This window comes from Schistocerca serialis, chromosome 9, assembly GCF_023864345.2.
Source record: "Schistocerca serialis cubense isolate TAMUIC-IGC-003099 chromosome 9, iqSchSeri2.2, whole genome shotgun sequence".
Taxonomy (NCBI): domain Eukaryota; kingdom Metazoa; phylum Arthropoda; class Insecta; order Orthoptera; family Acrididae; genus Schistocerca; species Schistocerca serialis.
In genome coordinates this window covers 208,865,841-208,893,546 of record NC_064646.1, presented here as the reverse complement: position 1 = coordinate 208,893,546, position 27,706 = coordinate 208,865,841, and the positions used below count along the sequence as shown (strand labels likewise).

Below are 27,706 nucleotides of genomic sequence, written 5' to 3'. Positions count from 1 at the left end.
GCAGATGTAGAGGTAATTTCGGGAGTACCGCAGGGAAGCGTGATAGGACCTTTATTGTTTACAATATACATAAATGACTTAGTTGACAACATCGGTAGCTCCGTGAGGCTATTTGCAGATGACACGGTTGTCTACAAGAAAGTAGCAACATCAGAAGACTCGTACGTACTCCAGGAGGACCTGCAGAGGATTAATGCATGGTGCGACAGCTGGCAGCTTTCCCTAAACGTAGATAAATGTAATATAATGCGCATACATAGGGGCAGAAATCCATTCCAGTACGATTATGCCATAGGTGGTAAATCATTGGAAGCGGTAACGACCGTAAAATACTTAGGAGTTACTATCCGGAGCGATCTGAAGTGGAATGATCACATAAAACAAATAGTGGGAAAAGCAGGCGCCAGGTTGAGATTCATAGGAAGAATTCTAAGAAAATGTGACTCATCGACGAAAGAAGTAGCTTACAAAACGCTTGTTCGTCCGATTCTTGAGTATTGCTCATCAGTATGGGACCCTTACCAGGTTGGATTAATAGAAGAGATAGACATGATCCAGCGAAAAGCAGCGCGATTCGTCATGGGGACATTTAGTCAGCGCGAGAGCGTTACGGAGATGCTGAACAAGCTCCAGTGGCGGACACTTCAAGAAAGGCGTTACGCAATACGGAGAGGTTTATTATCGAAATTACGAGAGAGCACATTCCGGGAAGAGATGGGCAACATATTACTACCGCCCACATATATCTCGCGTAATGATCACAACGAAAAGATCCGAGAAATTAGAGCAAATACGGAGACTTACAAGCAGTCGTTCTTCCCACGCACAATTCGTGAATGGAACAGGGAAGGGGGGATCAGATAGTGGTACAATAAGTACCCTCCGCCACACACCGTAAGGTGGCTCGCGGAGTATAGATGTAGATGTAGATGTAGAACAGGGGGAAGGAATACAGTAGAAGAGTAATGGTGGCTTCGAGAGATTAAATAGTGAAGGTAGCAGAGGATCAAGCAGGCAGAAAAGGACGAGAGGTTGTAGAAATCCTTGGGTAACACAAGACATATTCAGTTTAATTAATGAAAAGAGAAAATATAGAAATGCAATAAACGAAGCAGGTGAAAGGGAATATAGACCGACAGGAAATGCAAAATGGCTAAGCAGAAATAGCTACAGGACAAATTTAAGGTTTTAAAAGCATGGGGGGTTACACAGATACCGCCAACAGGAAAATGAAGGAGATCTTTGGAGAAAAGAGAACCACGTGCGGAATACTAAGAGCGCAGATGGAAAACCAGTCCTAAGCAAAGAAGGAGAAGCAGAAAGGTGGAAGGAGTGTATTCTGTAAATGGGAGATGTATTTGAGGGCAATGCTATGGAGATGGAAAGAGGACTTAGAGGAAGATGAGAAGGGAGATAGGATATTCCGTGAACAATCTAGCAAAGAGCTGAAAGACTTAAGTCAAAACAAGGCCCTGGAAACAGAAAACATACCGTTAGAGCTACTGATAGCCTTTGGAGAGCCAGCCACTACGAAAACTCTACAGTCTGGTGAGCAAAATGTGTAATACAAGGGAAATACCCTCAGACTTCAAGAAGAATGTAATAATCCCAATTCCAAAGAAAGTAGGCGCTGACAGGTGTGAAAATTACCGAACTATCAATTTTAAAAGTAATGGCTGCAAAATCCTAACACGAGTCCTTTACAGAAGAACAGAAAAACTGGTAGAAGCCAATATCGGGGAAGAGCTGTCCGGACTCCGAAGAAATTTAGAAAAACGCGAGGCAATACTGACCCTACGACTTATCTTAGAAGATAGGTTAAGCAAAGGCAAATCTACGTTTAAAGCATTTGCAGATGTAGAGAAAGTTTTGACAGTGTTGCCTGGAATACTCTCTTTAAAATTCTAAAGGTGGCAGGTGTAAAATACAGGGTGCGAAAGGGTACTTACGATTTGTATAGAAACCATGTGGCAGTTATAAGAGCCGTGGGGCACGAAGGGTAACCAGACGTTGAGAAGGGAGTGAGACCGGCTTGTAGCCTATCCCCGATGTTATTCTGTCTGTATACTGATCAACAAGTAAAGCAAATAAAAGAATAATTGGAGTGGGAATTAAAGTTCACGGAGAAGAAATAAAAAGTTTGATGTCAGCCGATGACATTTTAATTCTGTCAGAGACGGCAAAGGACTTGAAGGAACAGCTGATTGGAATGGACAGTATCTTGAAAGAGGGATATCAGATAAACATCAACTAAAGCAAACACGTGGATAATGGAATGTAGCAGAAATAAATAAGGTGATGCTGAGGGAATTAGATTAGGAAATGAATCATTTAAAGTAGTAAATGAGTTTCGCTATTTGGAAAGTAAAATAACTGATGATGGTCGAAGTAGGGAGGATATAAAATGTAGACTGGCAATGGCAAGAAAAGCGTTTCTGAAGAGGAGAAATTTATGAACGTCGGTTATAGATTTAATTGCCAGGGAGATCTTTTTGAAGGTATTTGTATGAAGTGTAACCATGTGTGGAGCTGAAAAATGAACGATAAGCAGTTCAGACAGGAAGAGAATAGAAGCTTTCGAAATATGGTGCTACAGAAGAATGCTGAAGGTTAGTTGGGTGTATCACGTAACTAATGAGGAGGTACTGAATAGAATTCGGCAGAAGGGAAAATTGTGGTAATAAAGAAGGGATCGTATGGTAGGACACGTTCTGAGACATGAAGGCATCACCAATTTAGTACGGGAAGCACCGGGGGGGGGGGGGGGGTAGGGGGATGTAGGTAGCAGTAGTTACTCGGAGATGAAGAGGCTTGCACAGGATAGAGCATCATGGAGAGCTGCATCAAACCAGTCTTTGGTCTATAGACCACTACAATAACAACATTACGACAATTTGTAAACTCATCGCGATTCTGAGGAAATTTAAAGCGAAATGACTTGAAATCTAAGAAAATTACCAGTGACATATATTTAAAATACATATCAAATTATAATACAGTATACTGTCTTTTATGACCATTAAGGTGAATCATATTTTATCGCTATCTCATAGAAACCCCTTCAGTCATGATGTCATCTTCCAACACATCTCTTACATTTTTTCTTAATAAAGTTGACAGATTTTTCTTCTTTTCACAGGGAACATCTTCAAAACCCGGGATGGACAATGTGATTTCCATCTCGCTCTCGTTCGAAATTGTGCAAAACTCCACAAGTTTTCACTTTATCCGTAGGATAGTCAGGATACTAGTTAATTGCGCGATGGAAGATTCTCAATTTGTTTCTAAGTATTCTAAAAGTACATTACACGTCCTTCTGAACTATTAGAATTAACTCCTATGAGATAATAGGGCGTTTTGGGGTTCTGTGTGCGTGGAACGCGCTGGTTCTCAGGTGGGTCCTTGGAGCCATTAATGATAGATCTCGACAGTCGGCAGATTTGGAAAACGTTAGCATCGCAATCGATCGCATAAGGTTTTCGGTATTCTGCTTCAGCTATTGCCTTCAGAACTATAGACGAATATGCTTTATAGTTGTTATGGATCGATTTGACAGGGTAGACGATTCTTAACGTGTTTCACAGCAACGGCGCCCAAGTAATTCGGGAAACCAGCGACAGTTCCAGATTTCTGGGCAACTGATACCCATTTCTTCCTATTATGAAAGAACACTGGCCTCATTTAGCTACATATAGTAAGCAGAATAGATCCACCGTAGTGCTGTCCTACATCCTTCAAATGTATCTGTAGCATAACCATGCAAAAAATTGCTAGTTCAGACCTTATGACTTACTTGGAAAAGTATAACATGCTTTAGAAAAAGCAGCTCGTATTTTGAGAATGCTGATAATGTGAAACTCAAGTCTTATTCTTAAGAATGGTATCCTCAGTGCCAGGGGTACAGATAGGATTATGTGATATTTCTGTGCTTCCGGCAATCTTGTGCTTCAGTATCACATCGATGCTTTATAAAGAAGACACTATCCAATCTGATGTCTGGAAAGATTTACGGCAGTCTAAAGTTTCCTGAAGGACATGATGGAGCACAGTAACCTGGACGGGGAGTCATCTTCAGATGCTGATGTGATGGCTGCTGTGCCCCAGGGGTGTGTAGTAAGAGAGATGCTGTTCGTGTTCCCCTTCAATGATTTGGTTGTAAGCCTACAGAAACTGAAATTCCTAAATAGATCAATGATTAAGGAAATGTTATCTAAGTTCATATCATCTTTCTATCTAGCGTTCATTGAGTGAATGTTACAAATTCCTCTGAATGAGTCAATCTTGTCAACAGCAAACCTCAAGATGAAATATATGTGCAGAAATGGCAGAATTAGATTTCGGAGACACCTCAAGGACGACCTACACCAAGTTCGAGTACTTACACTTATTAATCTGACTGTGGTTTTCTGAGAAAAGAATGTTCTGAGTGAATGCATGGAGTCCGCTAAACATAACACCATATGAGATAACAGAGTGAAAGTACGAAAGGTAAACAAGCGTTCGAGTTTGTGTCAGACACAGCGGAGATTATTCGTATAGTAAAGATAGCAGCATTCAGTTTCTGTACGAGATCTTGAGCACGGTACCTGCAAGTCTTTCCGCCTGCAGTCAGCTCCAAAGACCTACAATGATCGACCTCACTGATGTATGATCCACCTTGGCACGATTGAATTTCGATAACAAGCGAACCATTGATGAACTTACGCGAATGTATTGAATTATCTTCACAATGAAATGATTCTGTTAAATCAAAGTAAATATTTACAGTCCTTGATCAGTCACCTAGTTCTGCTAGAGCTGCACACATAAAATAATGTATTGCATTTTCTGTGGATCAGAGCCTAACTTCTAAAATGTTAGGTGCCATAACGCACATCTTCAAAACCATACAAACGCTCCTTCCCCATCACCCACCCGTCAGAAAAATCACATCTTTCCATTATTTCAGAGTTTGTGATGAAACATAGAATTAGAAATCACTTTTTACAAAATAATTTGTTTTTAAATTCAAGGTTTTCAAAAACAATTTCTTATAATCAAAACAATAAACAATAAGATTTAGTGTGAACAACGGGTGCTACCTTGTGTGTCGATGTAGCACTGTCCCTCTGATTTCTATCGACACAAGTGTTCAAACAGCTGCGGTGTAGCTGCGTGGTGAACGTTTGTCCAGTATTAATTAATAAAGCATTTAACGATTACCTACCGAGTTCATGCAAAATTCCGACTTCCCGAAGATTTAGGAAAAACTAAACATGTGTGACATGGCACACGGACTTTCATGTTTAGTACATCTACATCTACTTGATTACTCTGCCACTGAGAATTATGTGCATGGTAAAGATTCATTGAACCACTTTAATGCTATTTCCCTACCATTACACTTTCAAACACCGCGAGGGGAGAACGAACACTTAAATCCTTCTATGTGAGCTCTGGTTTCTCTTATCTCATTACAATGATCGTGCCTCCCTATGTAGACGTGCGCAAAACCAAATATTTTCACACTCTCAGGAAAAACTTGGTGACGGAAATTTCATAAGAAAATCCTGCCGCAACGAAAATCGCCTGTTTTATTGATTGAAACCCAATTTACGTATTATATCCACGGCTCTCTCTCCCCTATTTCGCGATACTACAAGACAAGCTTCCCTTTTTTATACTTTTTCGATGGCCTATGTTGATCTTATCTGACGCTGATACTCCACTGCATAGCAGTACTCCAGAAGAGGACGTACGAGCGTAATGTAGGTAGTCTCTTTAATACAGCTGTTGCGTTTTCTCAGTGTTCTGAAGATAAAACGCGTCTTTGGTTTGCTCTACCCACAACATTATCTATGTGATCCTTCCAACATAAGTTATTCGTAATTGTAATCACTAAATATTTAATTGAATTTATAGGCGTTAGTTTTGTTTGGATTATCATGTAATAGAAACTTCGCGGATTCCTTTCGGTACACATGTGGATGACTTCACACTTTTCATTAGTTAGATTCAATTGCTACTTTTGCACCTTACAGATATCTTGTCTAAATTGTTGTACAATTTGTTCTGTTAATCTGATGACTTTATAGGTCGGTGAATGACAGCAACATATGCAAGCAATCAATGTTTCTAAGATTTTCTTCTGACTCGTTTATGCAGATGACAAACAGCATAGGATATATAACAATATCTTGAGGAACGCCAGATATTACTTCAGTTTTACTCGATAACTTTTCGTCAATTAATAAAGAACTCTATTACGAAAAGCGCTCTTGTAACACGACAATGCTCGTCCCCGTACGAGCTGCAAAACCATGGCTGCCATCGCTGAAATGGCACTCTAGTTACTGCCACAACCGCCATATTCTCCTGACTAGGCCCTGTAATTACTGTAGGCGCTCTTGAACTACTTTTGTGGAGTGTTTCGCGCCCACTAGCAACTCGAAATTCATTGAACTCTGTAGAAAAAGATGTCCGAGCTGGAGTTCCTTCATAGCAGCGAATAGTAGGTAATCAGGCAACCAGAAGAGGCCAAGTCAGGAGAATACGGTGGGTGTGGCAGTATCTGGAACACAACTTCAGTAAGGGTAACCATGGTTTTTCGACTATTATGTGGAGAAGAGTTGTCGATTTCCTCCCACTGACATCAGCTGCCTGTTTACATCCTCAATGTTTACGCCCTCCTTCCACAAAACCGGCTTGCCTGCGCTGTCCACGATTATCACAGTCAATGTTGTTAGATCACATAATGACAGAAGTTGGGAAAATGAGTTAGAAGGGATAACACTTCTGATGACTAACCTACAGTATGCAGTTAGACCCAAGTACTACATATTTGCAAATGCAATGACGAGGCAAATGGGGCACCTTCACTGATGGGGAGAAATGAATTCTAAATCAATATGGAAGAGCCCTCGTATTTAGGGTAACTGAAATTAGCGACTGGGTGGACAGCAAAGGAAATAAGCGTCAGGATAAAAACGACCTAAGGTATCTCGATAAAATGAGTAGAGTAAGCAAAACTTAACTTCCTATGTTTGTGAAAAGAAAAGCGTATCATGAGTGGCTATTAACAGTTTTGACTTAGGATATTGAGACCTGGCTTTTCAGTGTGAAAACCATCAAAAACTGAGTCTTGCTCAGGAGGGACAGATGAATCACGAAACAGACTGCAGCTGAACATGTAACTATGATTGTTATGAAAACGAAACGGTGAATGAGACATATAACTAGGCAAATCGATGGTAGATGGCTCAAGAAAATTCTATGCTCAGTGCCACGAGGTAAAAGTAATATTGTGTGACGACCTAATAGGAGGTGGATAACTGACACAAGAAAACGTGCAGGAGTGACTTGGAAGCATGGAAAGAACTGGACCAGGCCTTATTCCAGCAGTGGATGTCTAAAGGCTAATGATGACGATGGTGATGATGAGGTACCTCAAACGTACGTAGATCGGTTGTGTATGTCGTAAGTTCAATAAAGTCCAATTTTGCTATTATTTGTTATATATATTGGTTCTGTTCTCTAATTGAGTGACAGTGGATAAGAAATTATTCGCTTCTAGCCGAAGTGAGAATAACGTTGTGAAGTTTCGTGACAATGTGAATGTTAGCCCAATGAAAAGAGTTCGTTACCGTTCTCAACAATTGGGCATAAGCTGTTCTTCATTACGGAGAACTCTCCGGTGTGTTCACCTTTACCACCCCTACAAAATTCAGCCATCTGCCCAATTTCCCGCGAAACAATTCAGCTGCTCCATGAGTGGTTCCCGGATGGCCCCGTTTTGCGCAATGGCCACCAGGGTCGTAGGATTTAATTCCTTGTGACATTTTCATTTGAGATCGTTTGAGTCAATGTTGTATGCCAATAGACTCCGAAACATCCATGATTTGAAGCAGGAAATTCGACAACCTGTCAGCTGAATGGATGTGGAATCTTGTCGTGGAGTCATAGTGAATTTTATGGACAGAGCTATTGTAAGCCAGCTAAGTAGTGGTCATTCGCCTCACATTTTTCATTTATCATGCAGGAAGGTTAGATGAATATGTTTCGGTATTTTGTTTATGTTTTACTTAAAAATAATTTTCTTTACTTTGGTGTATCAAAACCGGCTCTCTTTCTGAGCCACCATTAATTGGTTACAGAAAAATGATAGCGTTAATAAACGAAACACCTTGGTTTGGTTTCCTGAGAGATATGAGCCTCATATCAGATGAATGACGGTAGTGGACATTGCCGACAAAAGTATGGACACAAGTTGGTCTATCAGCGTTCGAGGTTGATCCCATGCTCACCTGTGCTGTTACATTAGTCGCTGCCCAACAATAAAGATACAGCTGGCCGACAGGAATTGTAAGGAAAGATGCACATTTCAGTACCGCACTGAACTCTTCACTCTGCGAAAAATCAAGAGACATACGTAAGAACCTGAAAAAAAAATGTGTGGCTTGAATCACGAAGGCAGTAACAAAGTGAAAAACAATGTTCTTGGTTACGGTTCTCATGAATTCATTGCAATACATAGTCTGTTTTTGTGTTCTTTCTACTCTCTTCCATGTACATGAAAGTGAAGATCTTCCTGCTCCTCTAATAAATCCTTATTTTATCCGCAGAAGGAGAAAATTCTGTACACTAACTGGACATATATCTTCTTTCTTCCGACTTTCTCCACATTTCGTAACAAATATTGTCTAGCGTAGCTCTCTATGTTGCTGATTGTTTCGAGAAGACAACACACCAAGAGACAGAATAATTATGTGCACATACACCAACCCAAAAAATTTCTAACACCAGTTTCACTTTATTTACCATTTTCGGAGATTGAAGATGTATGATTAGCATTCCTGAGGGCGAAAATAACGAAGTTGGCGTCATCCCGAAGGTAAAGTCGTCCAAGGTTGCTCAAGAAGTACTACACTATTCAGCAACAAAAATCTTTGATCATTTCCTCATCAACATAAAGTGTCTGGCAGGTAGGAGATCAAGTTTTAAATCTAGATTAAAGTCATTTCTTTTGGAAAACTCCGTCTACTCCATGGACGAGTTTTTGTTTCAGAAATGGTAAAAAAAAGAAAAAAATGAAATGTACCTCTAAATGTAGTTGCATGTGTAGAACTAAAACTTTCAGTACTAGAACTATTCATGTGTGTATATATATCTTGTAATCTGATTTGCTCCACATTATATCGATAAAATAATCCCGAAAATGGTCCACGGAACATGACATAACTAAAGCTAAACTAAACTAAGCCAGCCCTTCCATTGCAACACTGGAACAAATGTTTCTATAACACAATACTATTTTATTTCGAGCCATTTTTACTGCAAGCTGCATATCTTTGACTGTCAGTGTAGTTAGCTTCGGGAGACATTTATACACATGGATAAAACATGGATGTATTCACATTCATTCTGCACGTTGACTATTAGAAAATATAAAAGACACAACAGAAATTTTACGAATCTCACTTATGCTATGGATTTTGATTAGACCTTACTTCAGCATTAGAGTTTAATGAGTCGATTAGTTGCTACATATTTTGAAGAATTTTCAGAGAAAATGTTTAATTTATCACTGTGAAAGTAGCTATGCGGAATGCATTCTCAGGCAAAGTATTTTTTCCAGTGAATAAAAGGAATAAATGTTGTGTTGTTAACTAATGTGTGCATCACATACCCTCAATACTGAAGTACTTAAGAAAGAAAGGTGATTGTAATAGTAAACTGTGATTAATTTATAATATGATTTGTAAATTTGCGTAATCTTATCTAGGAGGCTGAATTTCTGAGTCGATATTCAGACTATTCTATTTAGTTGTTAGATTGACAATTTTACACATTCGGATTATTCAGTACAAAGCCTACAATAAATAGAAGATTAATTATCGCACTGAATCATAGCACTCAAAATCAAAGAACAATATCGTTACTCTTGTACTACACGGACTTTTTATATCTAGCTATTCCCTGCCAAGTATTGCTGTAGTTCAGTCTGGTTAAAAACAAAATAGTGAAAAGGGAACACGTTTCTAACGTGTATGGGAACTGGATGTACAGAATCCTTATCCACCTTTTCTCTTTCCATATACCCCTCCCCTCTCTTCGCCCACTTCCTCTTCCTTACCCCTCTCTCTCTTAAAATTATCTCTTCCTCTCTTCCTATGCTCATCTCTCCCTGCCCTTCTCTCTCCATCTCTTCCTGCCCCTCTCTCTTCCCCTCTTTCTGTCCATCGCCTCCTCTTTCCTTTCCTTGTCCATCTTCCCCTCCCCTTCTCACTACATCTCGTCTTGTCACTTTCTCTAGCCGTCTCTGTCTATGTCCACCTCCCCTATGTGCATCTTCTCGTCGCCCTCTTTGTCTATCTCCTTCTGTCCCCTGTTTCTACCCATCTCCTATTTCCCAATGATTCTTACATATTCGCGTTATATGTGATACTGTAGAAGATATGTAGAAACATACATGTATTTGAATGCAACACTGTGTCCCAATTTCAAAGCTGTCAGTGAATAGGAGATTTAAGACTTTGAACCGAAGAACACTTAAATTTGTGTTTATATATTTATACGTTATATTATTATTTATATACGTGTATTGAACTTCTCCAATGACGGCTTTGAAATTTTGACACAATGTTGCACTCGAACATTCGTGTGTTAATATATACCTACTAAAGTACCATATGGTGTATATCTATATTCTCCACATGGGACTGGGTATTGTGTTGTCCTCATCATCATGGAATGCAAATCGTCGAGTGTGCCGTCAATTGGAAAGCCTTGCAACTCGACTCCCGAACTCCCCCAGGTGGGAACTACCGTCCGTCAATGCCATACGAACAATTCGTTTTTTACACTTACACGCTTACAACATATATATATATATATATATATATATATATATATATATATATATATATATATATATATTCATTTAATATACAGCGCTCCAGCACATACATACAATCATGCGCTTACTCCTATACAAAACCCTCTGTCCGTGGCCACAAGAGCGCCGTCCTCCGAAAAGATACCTGCAGATTTCACTTCCGAGAACCGGCTGTCCCCCATCTCAGTCCATTTAGTTATGCATCGGTCCCTCACCAGCGCTGACCCAGAGTTGCAGCTCTGCTCAGCAGATGAACCGAGCTTCATGTTGCACGTGCGAATGTCCAGTCTCTGCCATCTCAATCGGCTGTTTGTGTCTTATGTTCCAAGACATACTGGCCCCAAGCATACTGTGCGATTTATTGCAAGTATCCAGTTTGGACGGCCAAGTCGCAAGAATTCGTTCCACGTGTCAGAACCCTGTGGAGAGGAGCTTAGCATTATAGCCACGTTTAGGTAGGTGCAATCAGCTTATAAACGTCTCCCATCTTCCCAAAAAACTTCGTAAAACAGCTCTGACATACCAGAGGTTCAGATGACGCCGTAGAGTTTGCAGCTAGCCTCGAGAAAAGCGTTTCTAGCTTACCCCGGAACCAGTGATGCAAGGCTGGCCGCTGCTTGAGAGGGCACTGACTGTTGACATTGTTGTGTCATCATTAGGTATTAACAGGTAGCTGAAAGCTTTTTAGAATAGTGGGAAAGAAATGAAGACTGCTGTTTTTATTTACGTTTTGTCTCTTTTTGAAGGAATACTCTGTTAAGGAAACAATTAATGCACTGGTGGACCATTATAACTATAAAGATCATTGGTTGCCAAGATTCTTGGTGGGAATAACGGTACAGTCAGTTCTTAACTGACAACGGAGAAAATGTCTTCATTTCTGGACTTGGTACTCCACGAGCTGCACTCTCAACTGGATTAGCAGACTCCTTCAGCAGGCTGGGGACCAGTATTCGACTCTTAGGCAGGGTGATTCTAGCATCGTACGGTGTCGCCGCCCTGCACATATCGCGCGGACCGAAGTGGTGAGCATAATTAGGAGCTGAGGCATGTTACGACTATCACAAGCTAGGAGCACAGGTTCATGATTTATATCGCTCTCTCTCTCGTTCGTCAGTGCATTCTCATTTGCATGGGTCTTCTTTTGCTTTCCGCACATACAAACACTCACCGTAATAGATACAGTAGCCAGGTTGACATAAATGCACAAAGTCTGATACTTATGTGACTCCCAGATATGTATAGCACTCCCACCAAATCACATTGCCAACTGATAGTCTACTTTTCTGACTCTCGTAGACCATGTTCTGGGCTTGTACATCTCTCTGCTCAATGAATTGTTTAGATGTCAGTCCATTCCAATGCTTTTAGTAGTAATGCGAAGAGTTCACTTAAATCATGTCCTTGATTCGTGTAAATTTGGTCTCCCTTATTACATCTGATAAAATGTAAAGTCCCCACCTTAAGATTCAATGCTAGGGCCACGATCTTTCATAGTGTTTGTCAGTTCGTGGCCTATGTTTATTCTAGTCTTGGTTCTCAAGGATGTGTCCGTATCACGATTAGTTCTAGTTCAGTTAAATTCATTTACACACACTCAAGACTTTCATGGTTAACGGACGAAAGATAAACATTAGTCCGTATAGATTTCTTTGCGACAAGAACATGTTTACTGGTCGTAAGTTCATATGTATGACTTTTTCTGTTATTACAAGTGTGTGATAGGGAAGTGTAAACTACCGTGTCCAGGCGAAGCCAACGAATTGGTAGTGTCCTTAAGACATACGATTATCGTTTCCTAAATCCTTTCCAATCTTTTTAGAATGACTTGTTTCTGGTAGTTCATCACGTTTTAATAAACAATGTTTCCAAATCTTATGTGGATTTGATGTAACAGACGTTGAGCTCTTGCTACATATTTGGAACATTTTTCAGCAGCAGCTCACTTGATGTCTCTTTCAGTCTTCTAGGAGACTTCGTTGTTTTTACTAGTGTTGCGGGTAGTCATTCCTAGCTTAATATCCCTTCGAGGAAGTGAATAGAAACCGAAGAACAGTGTGATTAATTGCGTATGAAGAAGGGCATTTGATGTAAGCTTCAGGGGTGGTCCTGCCAGACTCCGTCGAAGTAGGAGAATGGTAGTACGGAGACAATGGAAGCACTGATTCACGGAAAACTTCCATTTTTAATCTAGGGTGTAGCCTTATAGGAATGGCGTTTCTTCAAATTGTTGCTTTGGTGCCAGTTATGAAATGTATACTGTGATATCGTGAAGAAGAATACTTACATAAGTTGCCTGAAATAACGCCATGCATGTGATGACAACGCTCATGACGAACTGCGTCATTGCAATGGGGCTCATGATGTCCTGGAGGAACGCGACGAACCTGGAATAAGAAAATGTTTTAAGCAACACCATAAAACGAAATGTACTATAGCAAGTTTGATGTAGTCATCAAACATGCACTCGAGAACATTAATAGAACGTGAAATTCGTAAGTTAATTTCATTTTCTGAGATTATGCAGTCTAGAAGCCAGACAGGCGATGGGTAAATGCAAATAATGCTATTTCTCTGATAAACAAAACATCGTGATTTTTTAATTTGATTAGGTAGTGGGTCAACTTAACTTTGAATGACACAATCTTCAACGTCTTTACATTCAAGATAAAGTATGCGGATATTAATTTTCTTAAGGCGTGTTTCATGTCCTGCTGTATTACAATTTTGTCACAGATTTCTGAATTTTGCGCTGTGTTGTATGTATAAAATGCCCCGAACGCTTTTGAAGTTAAATAAGTAAAATAAGTTACACCTGCTGAACTAAATTATTTAATCTTCTTTCACAAAATATGTAGAAAACGTTATTAATTAGCGAAATTGGTCTGTATGTCTACTAGAGATTAAATGTTTACAGCAACAGAATGGGATTCGTTGCCCAACACTGGAATTTGGTGGAACGACCCCAACAACCTTTTCAAATCGTAGCATGTTCAGGAAAGCACAGAATGCAATGTTTTATGTCCGATTTGACTGCTGTGGGTACAACACATTGTTGCTATTTTTACTCTCAGATGATGGCTGTAAACCCGTAACAGGAAATATATTTAAATAAATCAAAATACGGCCAAGATTCTGAATTCATCAACTTGTACTTAATTTAAGTCTTAGGATCGACAGACCACATAGTCAACGAACTCATGTGGTTGGTTGTGGATGAGCGCCAAGCGTAAGCAGATGGCAAATTGTTCAGTGGATGACATTTGAGGTGAATGGACAGGTCCGGGATGAAACAAGAAACGACCGAGGAAAGCATGAGGGCAAGCAGAGCATTCATAGAACAACTTTCACTCAATTTCTCTTCCATTCTACTATCGAACAGTGCTCTGGAGAAATGAACGCTTACATGTTTTCGTATGAGCTCTGGTCTGTCTTATTTTATTACAATGATGATGACTCCCTATGAAGTTGGGTGTCAACAAAATATTTTCACATTCGGAGGAGAAAGTTGGAGATCTCACCGAAACGAAAACCGCCTTTCCAACCCTAACTCCAGCATCATGTCCATAACAGTCTCTCCCCTGTTTCGCCACAATACAATACGCAGTGCCCTTCTTCAAATTTTGTCAGTGTCCTCCGTCAGTACTATCTGGTAAGTATCCCATACCGCACTGCAGTATTCTATCAGATGATGAACAATCATAGTGTAGGCAGTTTCTTTAGCACCATTGCGATCCACACAGCTTGGTCGCATTGTATGGGGAAGTTCAGGCACCGAGTGTTACCGAGAGTTCGGGTTTACGCCCAAAGGTGTCATTGGTACAGTGTTATTAGCAATAACGTTCATTTCGCAGGCTGCGTTTGCATCTTCTTGGCAGAGTCTGCAGCCAGGCATAGGCTCGTGCCCCGAAGACTTGCTAACACCTCCTCAGCGAGACGTGACGTAGCCCTGTAAAGCAGAGAGCCACAGCCACGAGTTGTTCGGCGGTAGTTCGGGAGATGAGAAGACGTCGCCTACCCAGACACTCTGTGGCACAGTGCACGCCCCCCACATCACTACTCTCAAATACAGCCCGTTGGGCACTTAGGTGAGTGCAGCCCACTGTGCTCCAGGATGCCAGTTGTTTTGAAGACAAGGCTCTAGTCATCCACCATGGATCCCGAAAGACTGCAGCAGATACTCAGAATTCGGACATCCACAGAAGATGGAAAGAAGAAAGCATGGATGACAGGCGATATACTTCAGCTGATCGTCGAAAGAAAAAGAACAAAAAATATGCAAGGAAATTCAGGAAGACAGAAATAAAAGTCACTTATAAAAGAAATAGACAGACAGGGAAGATACGACACAAAGCTGAATGAAAAATGTGAAGACATCGGAAAAGTAATCATTGCCAGAAAGATGGCTTCAGCACACAGGAGAGTCAAAACTGTCTTCAGTTGAATTAAAAGCAAGTGTGGCAACATCACGAGTTCAGTGGGAATTCCACCATAAAATGGCAGAGGAGAGGACTTATCTGATGACTTGATAGAAGAAACAGAAGTCGACAGAGAAGAGTTAGGTTGTCTCGTATTATAATCAGAAGACACAAGATCAAATAAGGCACAAGGGTTAATTAACATGCCATAGGAATATCTAAAATCGTTGGGGTAAGTGAAAACAAAACGACTATTCACGTTGGTGTGTGGAACGTACGAGTCTGGTGACATACCATGTGACTTTCGGAAAAATATAATCCGTACAATTACGAAGACTGCAGAAGTGGACAAGTGCGACAATTATCGCGCAATAAGTTTAACAGATCATAGATCCAAGTGGATGACAAGAATATTATACAGGAAAATGGAAAAGAAAACTGAGTATGTGTTAGATGACGATCATTTTAGGGTTAGGAAAGGTAAAGTACCAGAGAGGCAGCAGTAACGTTGCGGTTGATAATGGAACTAAGACTGAAGGAAAATCAAGACATGTTCATTGAATTTGTCGACCTGTAAATAGCGTTCGTCAATGTAAAATGGCGCAAAATGTTTGAAATTTGAGAAAAATAGGGGCAATCTACAGGAAAAGGCGAGCAATATACAGTATATATAAGAACCAAGAGGGAAAATTAAGACTGGAAGACCAAGAACAAAGTTGTCGGATTAAAAAGGACGTAATACAGAGATGCAGTCTTTCCTCCCACTGTTCAATAGTTACATCGAATAAGAATGAGGGAATGAAAGATAGGTTCAAGAGTAGGATTAAAATTCAGGGTGAAAGTATTTCAATGAAAACATTCGTAGATGGCTTTGCTATCGTCAGTGAAGGGGAATTGCGGTATGCTTTGAACGGAGTGAACCCTCTAATTAGTATAGGTTGTGGAGTAAATTGAATGAAGAGGACATCGAATAAAGATCATGGTAATGAGAGGTAGCTCAAATGATAACAGCAAGAAACTTAACATTACAACCGGGGATCACGAAGTAGACGAAGTTAAGGAATTCTTTTACCTAGGTAGGAAAATAACCTATGACGGACGGAGCAAGGAGGACATAAAATTGAGACTAACACTGGGGAAAAAGGCATTCCTGGCCAAGAGAAGTCTGCTGGTATCCAAAATTTCTAAGAATGTATATTTCCAGTACAGCATTGTTACTGACTTGGTCTGTGGAAAATCCAGAACAGAAGAGCATCGAAGCCTTTGAGTCGAGGTACTACAGAAGAATGTCAAAAATCACTTGGACTGGTAAGGTAAGGAATGAGGCGGTTCTCCGAAGAATCGGCGTGGAGTGGGACATCTGGTAAACACTGAAAAGAAGAAGGCAATAGCTGTCTATGTTTGGCTTTGCAGTGACACTCCGCTGCTGAAGTTCTGAGGTGCTACTTCTCATAACCTTGTTGTGTAGCACTGCGATATTTGCTCTCCGGCTGTTCTACCGCTGGCGTCGTCTGGCAATGCCTGATTCATGTTCTGACGTCCGTTACGTCGGCGGTACCTCATGCTGACATTCCAATTGGCACAACGAATCAGAGACAGCCTTCTCTCTTGTGAGCTCGCCTGGTAAAACTTTAAAATATTTAAACATGTACCATAAAGCTATTCTGCTGTGCAATACTCCTCCCTTATTTAAAAAAAAAGTCCCGAATGTTGCCTGTGGTTATCCTCTGCAACTATCACGCAGATCTACTTACGTAACAGTACCAACCTTTTTGCTCGTGAGTGCTGGCTCATATTAATTTTGTCTTTGTTTCCTAATTATATACCATTGTTCTTACGTTTCAGTTAACTAAGCCCTTCGCACAGTCATTCTGCATATTACTTATTTTCGTGTTTGCGAGTTACTATAGTACTATATACCAGGGCCAGTGAAACATGTACTTGACAGCTCGCGTGTGGTTGGCCTCACTGCGACTGCGAGGTTGCAATAGCTGCCACCGCACACGCCCACAACTCCCAAGTACGTAAGCTACAATCAACGTTCACACGTGTCACGAAGTCGTAGAATGAAGACTTTCACGACCGGGTGACATGGCTGTTGATATACTTTCCGGTATGTGAGGTCGTGGTCCTAGAACTTTTCTGCTCCTTACGTTTCGTCCAGGACTGCGCTGGACTTCCTCAGAGGCGCTGCTCCGCTGAGTCTTGCCGACTGAGTCTGAGCAGCACCTCTGAGGAAGTCCAGCGCAGTCCTGGACGAAACGTAAGGAGCAGAAAAGTTCTTGGACCACGACGTCACATCCCGGAAAGTATATCAACAGCCATGTCACGAAGTCGTTTCTGAAAGTATTTGCATGGAGTGTAGCCATGTATGGAAGTGAAACGTGGACGATAAACAGTTTAGACAAGAAGAGAATAGAAGATTTCGAAATGTGGTGCTACAGAAGAATGCTGAAGATTAGATGGGTGGATCGCATAACTAATGAGGAGGTATTTAATAGAATTGGGAAGAAGAGAAATTTGTGGCACAACTTGACTAGAAGAAGGGATCGCTTGATAGCATATATTCTGAGGCATCAAGGGATCCCAATTTCGTATTGGAGGGCAGCGTGGAGGGTAAAAGTCGTAGAGGGAGACCAAGAGATGAATACACTAAACAGATTCAGAAGGATGTAGGTTGCAGTAGGTACTGGGAGATGAAGAAGCTTGCACAGGATAGAGTAGCATGTAAAGCTGCATCAAACCGGTCTCTGGACTGAAAACCGCAATAAAAACACGTAAGTGCAACAAAGTAAGTTTTTCTAACAATGGAGAGAACGACGACGAAGACTAAGCGTTTGATGGTATATTAAACCGGGAAATGACAACACCTTGAGTTAATGACATTATCTATGAAAAGTCATCCAAATTGTTGCAGTAATAATGCAAATCTAAGCATGCCAAATAACTCGCTATCCACACTCATAGAAAGAAATAAAGCAAAAAATACGTAGCCTACCCGACTGTAGAGAGAAAAAGAATTAATTCTGCACACATTTACGCTCACCAATTTACGATGTCAATGCCGGCCGCGGTGGTCGAGCGGTTCTAGGCGCTTCAATCCGGAACCGCGTGACTGCTACGGTCGCCGGTTCGAATCCTGCCTCGGGCATGGATGTGTGTGGTGTCCTTATGTTAGTTAGGTTTAAGTAGTTCTACGTTCTAGGCGACTGATGACCTCAGACGTTAAGTCCCATAGTGCTCAGAGCCATTTGAACCATTTTTTGAAATGTCAATGGCGCAATTCCATCCAGTTCTCCTTCACTGTCATCGGAATCGGCGCCAAAACCGTTGTCTTCGTCATCATCATCATCATTAAGAGAAATCATTAACTGTTCGTTTTCATTTATAATACCATCTATAGTCTGTGCTTCTCTTATTAGTTTAGCAACATGGTCTACTTTTTTCCTCCATGAGGTGGCGTCTACCGTAGCAAGACCTTCATGTAGCAGTCTTTCCACTTCCGTTACAGTAAAAGTCTTGTTGTTACTTGTAATGTACGCCTTGACTTCACTCCATACCAATTCAATTGGATCAAAATGACAGTGATAACGCGGTAGCCTAATTACAAAGTGACGCTGCTCGCTTGCAATTTCATCTACGATGTATTTAGGCGTCACAGGCTTAGTTTTTTTCACGAGCGAGTAATAACAGCAGCTTTATCATGCTCATGTTCGCAACAATCTCTCTCTCCTGCAATCACTGCATCATACTTTCTTTACGGTCGCTAGTGGTGGGAGCTTTATCTAAGATCACGGAATGGTACGGTGCATTGTCCATCACAAAAACTGTCGGAACACTAAACTGGAGCAACAAATTTTTAAACCACTGTAGAAACCGTGGGTGGTCCATATTCTCATGATAGTCATCGGATTTTTTCGATCGAAGAACTAGAAGTCCTTCAGGCACATAGCCCTCTGAAGATCCTGCATGGGCCACAATTAATCGTGATACTCTTCCTGTTGGCTGATGACCGCTGCCACTCGGTGTATCATCTGTCCAGCATTTCTCAACTGATTCTCCACCGTTGACCCAGGTTTAGTCTAACCAAATGACTGAGTGTATGTCCTTTCCTACAATTTTGTGTAAGAAAATGGTACAAGCTGCAACGACATGAGCGTTTTCTAGTAACAGTTTTCGTCCATCTAACTTTTTAAAACGGAAGCCCATACTTTTTAATATCATCTTAAGTGACGGTTTCCCCCCTGAGAAAAGATCACTTTCTTTTAAAGAAATTAGCAACTTCGCTATTGTGGGGTGCTCTTTCCTTTTATAGTATCCGTATATGTGCCGACGAATTGCATCGGATTGGAAAGAATCAATATCTGTAATAGGACGAGGCTGCTTCTTTTTCTTGCCCGGAGTACTTAAAAACAGTTTGTTCCACAGGGGCTTTCTTCCACGCTATTAATTTCACAGTCTTGTAAGTCTTTAAGTAGCACCCATTTCCTTATAACTGTTCTTTCACTGAGTCGTAGAGTTTTTGAGGTACGCTCTGAAACTCTATCGGCAGGAATTGACGCATGCCCATGAAGAGAAACAAATTCTTTTTCTTGCTCATAAGACTTACGCGTCCTCCGTAGTAATTCTTAAGCCTGACTATTTAATGGCACTCCACGGCGCAATGGATTGTCGCTTGGTGAACGAAATGGTTTGGGAGACATTGTTCAACAAACAAAAACTGTAGTCGAGGCGGTAGCACAACACAACAGCAGGCGTTCGCGAACTAACACAAAATGTTTACACGGTAGCTGGCAACGTGGTAGCGTCGACGCCGGAACCGGCTTTTGTTCGGTACTGTTATTGGTTCAGTAGACGCGGCGCCCCGTTCCTCACTTGCTTGTAGGTTATACCACCAACTCTACGGCGTTCGGTGAGTGACCTTGAAGTGACATGTTACAGCGGCCCGGGGTTAGTTATCCTAGTGTATATTTGCTATACGATACTCCAGCGCCTGTATTTTTCAGAATTAAGATACAATGTTCCTTCAAACATGCATGCTTGTGCGAAGAAAAAGGCACTGCGCTGACTATAGCTGTTATGAACTACCTGAAATGTGTTCGCTGTGGCAAATATGGACAACCATTAGCTATATAATGGATGACGACATGGAAAACTTGTGCCGGATCGGGACTCAATCCGAATATCCCTCTTATCGCGAGCGGTCGCCTTACCGTTAGGCTATACGAACACGCTCCACGATCAGATCCAGACCTCCATATGTCATCAGTCACGCTTTTACGATCTGTACTCGTACATTCATTATGTGTGGTCCTGCTTAGGGGGAGGCATTTTAATTAAAGGTAGCTTGTCTGGTGTCAGCGAATATATACAATATTCCCAGAATGAGATTTTCACTCTCCAGCGGAGAGTACACTGATATGAAACTTCCTGGCAGATTAAAACTGTGTGGCGGACCGAATCTCGAACTCGGGACTTTGCCTTTCGCGGGAAAGTTCTATACCGTCTGAGCTACCCAAGCACGACTCACGCCCCGTGAGTCGTGCTTGGGTAGCTCAGACGGTATAGCACTTTCCCGCGAAAGGCAAAGTCCCGAGTTCGAGATTCGGTCCGCCACACAGTTTTAATCTGCCAGGAAGTTTCATATACAATATTGCAGTTCATGTGTTGTTCAGAATTACGAAGCAATATTGCAAGCGTAATAGTAAGACAACCACTCGCAGAAAGCGAAAATCCGGATTCGAGTCCAGGTCCGGCACAATTTTTCAATCCCATCATTCCCTTATACAGCTGATGGTTTTCCATATATCCTGCGAATACATTTCTAGTATTTCATAAGAGCTGTAGGCGGAGAAGTGCCTTTTCCTTCGCACATGCAAGCATGTCCGAAGGAACTTTGCATCGTAATTCTGAGCAACACCACCACTGCAGTATCGTATTTATTTGCCGACACCAGACAGGCAACTCCTTTGCGGGATGGATGTACGAGTACGGACTGAAGACACCTGGTGGGCGACGTAAGGGAAGTTCGTGTCTGGCCGCAGAGCGTGCGCGGAAAGCCTAACGGTAAGGCTGCCGCACGTGATATGCGTGATATCTGCGTCCGAGTCCCGATCCGGCACTTATTTACGTTGTCGTCATTCCATTATACAGCCGATGGTTGTAAATATTTACAACTGCGAATAGATTTCATGAGGTTCACAATGGCTGTAGTCGCCGCAATTCGACTTTCAGTGAAAATGTCTCCCCTGTACGGGAATATACATAGTGAACGAACTAATACAGGTTGTAGACAGATGGTTGATGACCTGGAAGTTTTCGTCTAGCCGTGGAGCTTGCGAGGTTAGCCTAATAGTAATGCGACGCTCGCAGTTAGCGGGAAACAGGTTACGGTTGTTCATATTCGCAGATTGTTAGGCTATAATTCTCGAGTTATGTTAGTTAATCAATCTACAGGTATATGTTATGTCGGTGATATTGGAAAATGGATACTTCTGGTCTGAGACAAAGGAGAAGTACGTAAATTGCTATCACATATATTGCAACACTGGTGGTATCATTCCCTATGGTTACCGTATGTCGGACTCAATATTGCTGTATATGTTGCAGTATTTAATGCATGGAAGTTTTGCCTTGCTGTGGCGCTATAATTGTTCCCGAAGAGTGTAGGAGATCAGGATTCAGTGTATCATTAAAGTAGGTTAGAATCTGCAACGTATAGCGGTCAGCATGGGAGCATGAAACAGTCGTCTGTGCGGCTGCACATCCTCAGCAACATTCGCTGAAGTCATTGACAGACGCTGTTGGTAGCCCTTTGGTTCGTCTGAGTGGTCAGCTGCAGTTGCGCGTATATTCGTCCGTAAACATCTCAGCTGCCACTATGCACCCCTGTCATGTATGGACTTTGGTGCAGTAATCTTTCCGAGGCACCGGTTCGGAATATTGTTATTTTCCCATGCGAACTCTTTACAAACTTAGCCATTTCGAAAATGCTTCAAAAAATTATTCAAATGGCTCTGAGCACTATGGGACTTAACATCTATGGTCATCAGTCCCCTAGAACTTAGAAATACTTAAACCTAACTAACCTAAGGACATCACACAACACCCAGTCATCACGAGGCAGAGAAAATCCATGACCCCGCCGGGAATCGAACCCGGGAACCCGGGCGTGGGAGAAAATGCTTCCATCCTTGGCCCCAAATCCAATGATCATTCCTGTTTGGACACCAGATAAATCATTCTGTTTCTGCATTGTGAGAACGACTCCACTCTATATATGCTCCACTGTTACTGTTAACACCTGCCGTCCGTGAATCGTTACTGTACGTTGACGTATAGCTTGGGTGGCCGTTACATTAATGTGACTAGACCGTGTAATTTCATTATACCCATAAGAGCCCCAAACCAATTCCAGGATTTTCCATCCCTACGTGACATCTCGGCGGTGATACCATGCAGAAGAACATCCAAAACCACATTATCTGTTTCCTGGAGGATGGCTCTGTCCGCTTCTGCGTTTTGCATCACATTTTATGTCTGCGCATTGATACTCCGGATCCTATATGATAGGGTTTCCACTCATTCCTTATCCTCCTGCCTTAACGTATTCAGTTTTTCCCCGGAAAAATTCGTGCTATATTGCTTCTCATATGCTTTCCGAAAATCATTAGCTAACTGCTGGAATGTTTCTTCGTGACACAACACGTATGTCTTAATCCAGATTAGTGTTAAATAAGTTCGTATAACATTCTTTCTAAACGATAACAAATCAGGAGATTCTTTTGGTTTCTGAAGTTACACCTTAAGGGTGCTCCTGATGCCTCTGTGACTTGATATGGCCCAAATAGATACACAAATGCAGTAGAAAGGCCATCAACAAAGAAAAAGCTTACCCACCACACAACACTGTGCTGGTACATATCGACGACGGTCCATGAAGTAGACATGCCACAATTGCCTGTTGTGACAGCCAATCACGACACCGATTTTGCGACACAGAGAGCTACTGTTGAATTGTGTGTAAAAATAAGGGGATGAAATGAGTATTAGTGTACCAGTTTAATCCCAGAGGCATCAGTAACGAAGTGGTATAAGCAATAACATTTATTTGTGAGGTCGACTTTACAGAGCTATACAGTGCGTTCAGGGTGCCTGTCAGTGTCCAGGTGTAAACGAGTCCTGCGAAGAAGTACTGAGCTTCGGCCGCGCAGGATTAGCCGAGCGGTCTCAGGCGCTGCAGTCATGGTCTGTGCGGCTGGTCCAGGCAGAGGTTTGAGTCTTCCCTCGGGCATGAGTGTGTTTGTTTGTCCTTAGGGTAATTTAGGTTAAGTATTGTGTCAGCTTAGTGACTGATGACCTTAGCATTTAAGTCCCATAAGATTTCACACACCCTTTAACTGAGTTTCATCAGCGAGTGCTGATATCGCCCAATAGGACAGTGAGCCATGGCCACGAGTTCTGCTGGCGGCAGCCGGGGCAAGGAGGGGGAGGGGAGGCATGAAAGCATCGTCATCCCAGACGTTTTACAGGACAGTGTTCTCGAACACATCTCCTCGTGTGCTTAGGTGAGGTCAGCTGACAGTGGTACAGGATGTCGGTTATGGTGAAGATTAGGATCTGGTCATCCAGAATGGATCCATCAAGGCAGCAGTGCTGCAGCCTTGGTCGATCCATACTGGATTGGAGTCGGTCAGAGGTCTGATCGAAGGCGCTGCATGTGGTCTGTGTGGAGATGACAGGTTGCAGATCTTCCGCGACGACTCTCACAGGAGAAGGGTTGGCCCCACACCCTCATTTTCCTCATTCGCTAAACCATTGTAGACTTCAACGGGAGGTCAGGGCTGTGTAATGCACCGGGTTGTCTGTGTCTCCATGTTGAAGTTATCAAGCAGTTGGCTGTCAGATCGTTATCGATAAGCTTGTAGTGGTTTCACTGAAGCTCAATAAATCGTCATTATGTCTGGTTCTAGCAACGTGGACACAATGGCAGAATGAATGAATGTTTCTGTGAGTTGTGAAAGCCTCGCTAATCAAAGAACCGAGCCCTACCTATAAAATAGTGTCTCTGGGTGTATGAGTGCGTTGGTCCTTCCTTCATCTGTGCCATCAGCGCTACTTGCCTTGTTTAGTAAGTGTACAATTATTCTGGATTGCTGATCTTAGGTCTTTGTGCCTACGTTTGACTTTGCAGTGGCGTTCTGCCGCTGAAGTTTCGAAGTGTTACTTCACATTACTTTGATATGCACCACTGACACATTTACTCTTCTGCCTTCATGCCTTGGTGGTTCTGTGACAATGCTCGCTTCACCTCCTAACATCCGCAACATGAGCGGCGCATGTTGTTGACATACCAAGTGACACAACAGCCAAGAGATAACCTTCTCTGTTCTGAGTTTACCTGGTAGAACTTTAAAAAATCCAAATATGAACAATAAATTTATACTGCTGCTCAACAGGGCTTGTTGCAACGTCTAAGTGTCTTCATAATAAGACACTGTCTTTGGTTCGACATCTCCACCAGATTAACGATGTGCTCGTTCCAATTCAACTGCTTCGTAATTCTGAGTTTTAGATATGTAGTTGAATGAAAAGCTCTGAACTTTGTGTGAATTTTTGTGAATGCGAGATTTGACGGATTACCTTTAGTACTCATTTCGATGATTTACTCGCTTTTCGTTATTTAGTTTCAACTACCATTTTTCACACCACATAGATATCTTGTATAAATCAATTTGCACTTGGTTTCGATTCTCTGACGACTATACTAGATGGTAAATGACTGCATCATCTGCAAACAGCCGAAGATGGTTGCTCAAAATATCTCCTAAATCATTTATATGGATTATAAACAGCAGACCGTTTATAAAATTTCTTTGGGAAGCGCCAGATATCACTTCAGTTTTATAATTATTACAAACTGTTTGTTTTACCCATACAAAATCACGAATCCACTCACACAAATTGTACGATACTCCATAGGCACGCAGTTTGCTTAGAATTCGTTTGCGGAGAACCGTATCAAATGTACTTTGGAATTATAAAACCATGGGATCAGTTTGAGATCCCCTGTCAATAGCACTCATTACTTTATGTGATTGGGAGCTAGTTGACCTGTGCAAAAGTGATACTTTCTGAATCCATGTTGACAGAGTGTGAACAGTCCTTCTCTATATCTAAATCTAGCAATAAAAGTAAATATTAGCGATGATAGTGGCATTAAAGCAGAATCAATGACTGAAGGTTTCCAAATTTCTTTGCCAAAGAACACGAAACAAATAGTCCCGACTCTGAATCAAGAACTACTGCCAACAGGAGGGACTTAGAAAAAGGTATTATTTGTATAATAAAGCAATTAAAATAACTTAATATAGGTGAGTCTTCCAATTAGATTTCTTTCATACTGTACTGATATAATATGTTCATATTTAATGGGGGATGGATGAGAGAATACACAACCACGTGCTATAAGGTAAAGTAACTTTCGTAGTTTGAAAGATAATTCAATCAAATGTTGCACATGTTTTCAATACGTTATTTGCTGTAATGTACATTTTTTTTCAAATGATTTGATCTGGATGCTGCTCAGTACTTTTAGACCACATACTGTCGCCTGAGGAATATTTCCTCAATAGTTACTTAAAAAAATGGTAGGTTATTCTTAGTAATTAGGTAAACAAATGTGTGTACCGGTTTTTAAATATTACTTACAACTTTCGCTAAAATTTTTTTAAGTTTATGTGCATAATACACAGCAGTTTTCTTGTTTCACATAAATTTACATAAAGCTGACAGTAACGCAGTATGAAAAATTTTGTATCACATCGAGCTGCGTTATAGTACTTACAAAGTCAGTACAAAATTTGGTCTTTTTATCTGCAGTGGGTAAGCAGAGAATGTTTCTTATGAGCTGATAAATGACCTGCGGGAAATGCAGAAAAAAATATTTTATTTGCATTTATGCCAGAAAAAAGTACCTTAATGCTGGGCATATCCATACGTTAGGTGTTTTTTTTTTGTCTTCATGTACCTCTTTTACTCTAGTCTAATCCTTTTGGCAAAATCCCTCACTGACTCTTCAGATCCAGCACTTTATGTAGATTAAAGGAGGAGGGGCAGGAAGTAAAGGGAAGGGATTGCCGTTGCCAGCTGCATCAGCAGTGTGCAACATCAGCGGCAACAACTGAAAATGAGTGCCAGACAGGGATTCGAACTCGGGACCATTTGCTTACTAGACATTTGCACTAACAACTGCGCCACCAGGACACAGTGTTTGTCGCACCCTCGCAGACTCACTCGGCATGCCTATCAGCCGAGCCTTACTCTCGCCTCGCCCCACATATGCGCAGTTACCATCTATGTCCTACCTGTTCACAAGTGAGAGATTCCCGTAGAAGGTCTGACGTAGTGGTGCATCCGCACTGTATGTCGTGTATCCACTGCCCTTTTAGGCAAATAAATCAATTGAATGGATGGTGTCTGTTCTTTCGGACATGTCCGGAAGAACAGGCACCTCGCATTCATCTAAAAGAACTATCACTGCCCACCTTATTCAGTATGTTTCAGTGAAGCAAGATGCAACAGATCCCAGTCTCATTAGGGTGCTCATTCATCCAGTGTTACCATTACTGAACACCAGACAAGCATCACATGAACAAATCTTAACAACAGTAGGTGTGCATAACGTATGCGGCGTCTCTTTTAGACGAGAACATGAAAGGCTTAGTTTGGGTTTTATGTCGCAACATATGTGCATTTCTATAATAAATCGTAATTAGTCGCATCGTAAATGGGCTCGTAGAATCATATACTCTACAAAATTTTTCCCTTATCGCAGAAAGTAAAAAAATATCGAAAGCAAGGACAGGGTCATGTAGAAAAGTTGGTGTGGCACAGCATTTTGGTTGAAACAAGGTAACTTTTATATCCTTTGTGGCACAGATGAAACTCTGAAAACTGGAGACAATATTTGTAAGGTGCTACAGGTCTATCTGGTGGCAAAAAATTTCTACATTTTTCACCAATTTTCCATAGATACCCTTTTCACAATCTTATCACTCGATGAAAGATCCGTACCTACACACTGGGTAGTTGCACAGACACACCAATATTCAGGAAAGAAGTAGTGGTATAGGAGTAATTCGCTCAATTAGAGTCCTACGTCACTGACGTCGATTTACGGTAGGCTTTTGGAGAATATACTGTTTTCAAACATTATGAATTACCTCGATGACAAACACGCATTGACGAATGGCCAACACTGATTTAGAAAATATCATTCTTGTGAAAAACAGCCAGCTCCTTAACCTCACGAACTGACTGCTATCGATGGCGGAAGTTAACTGGCTCCAGATTTTTAGATTTCCAGAAGGCTTTCGGCGCCATTCCTCACAAGCGATTTATAAACAAATGGTGT

At 41.4% G+C, this 27,706-nt stretch overlaps 1 protein-coding gene across 1 annotated transcript in view; it reads right to left on the bottom strand.

Moving 5' to 3' along the window:
• LOC126419485 (odorant receptor 43a-like) overlaps positions 1–27,706 on the bottom strand; it is a 58,530-nt gene that overhangs the window by 10,958 nt on the left and 19,866 nt on the right. Inside the window, exons 2-3 of the mRNA XM_050086673.1 lie at positions 13,161–13,260; positions 8,283–8,384 (exon numbers count right to left, since the gene is read on the bottom strand). Coding sequence (XP_049942630.1) covers positions 8,283–8,384; positions 13,161–13,260 — 202 coding nt within the window. The remainder of the gene's footprint in view (positions 1–8,282; positions 8,385–13,160; positions 13,261–27,706) is intronic.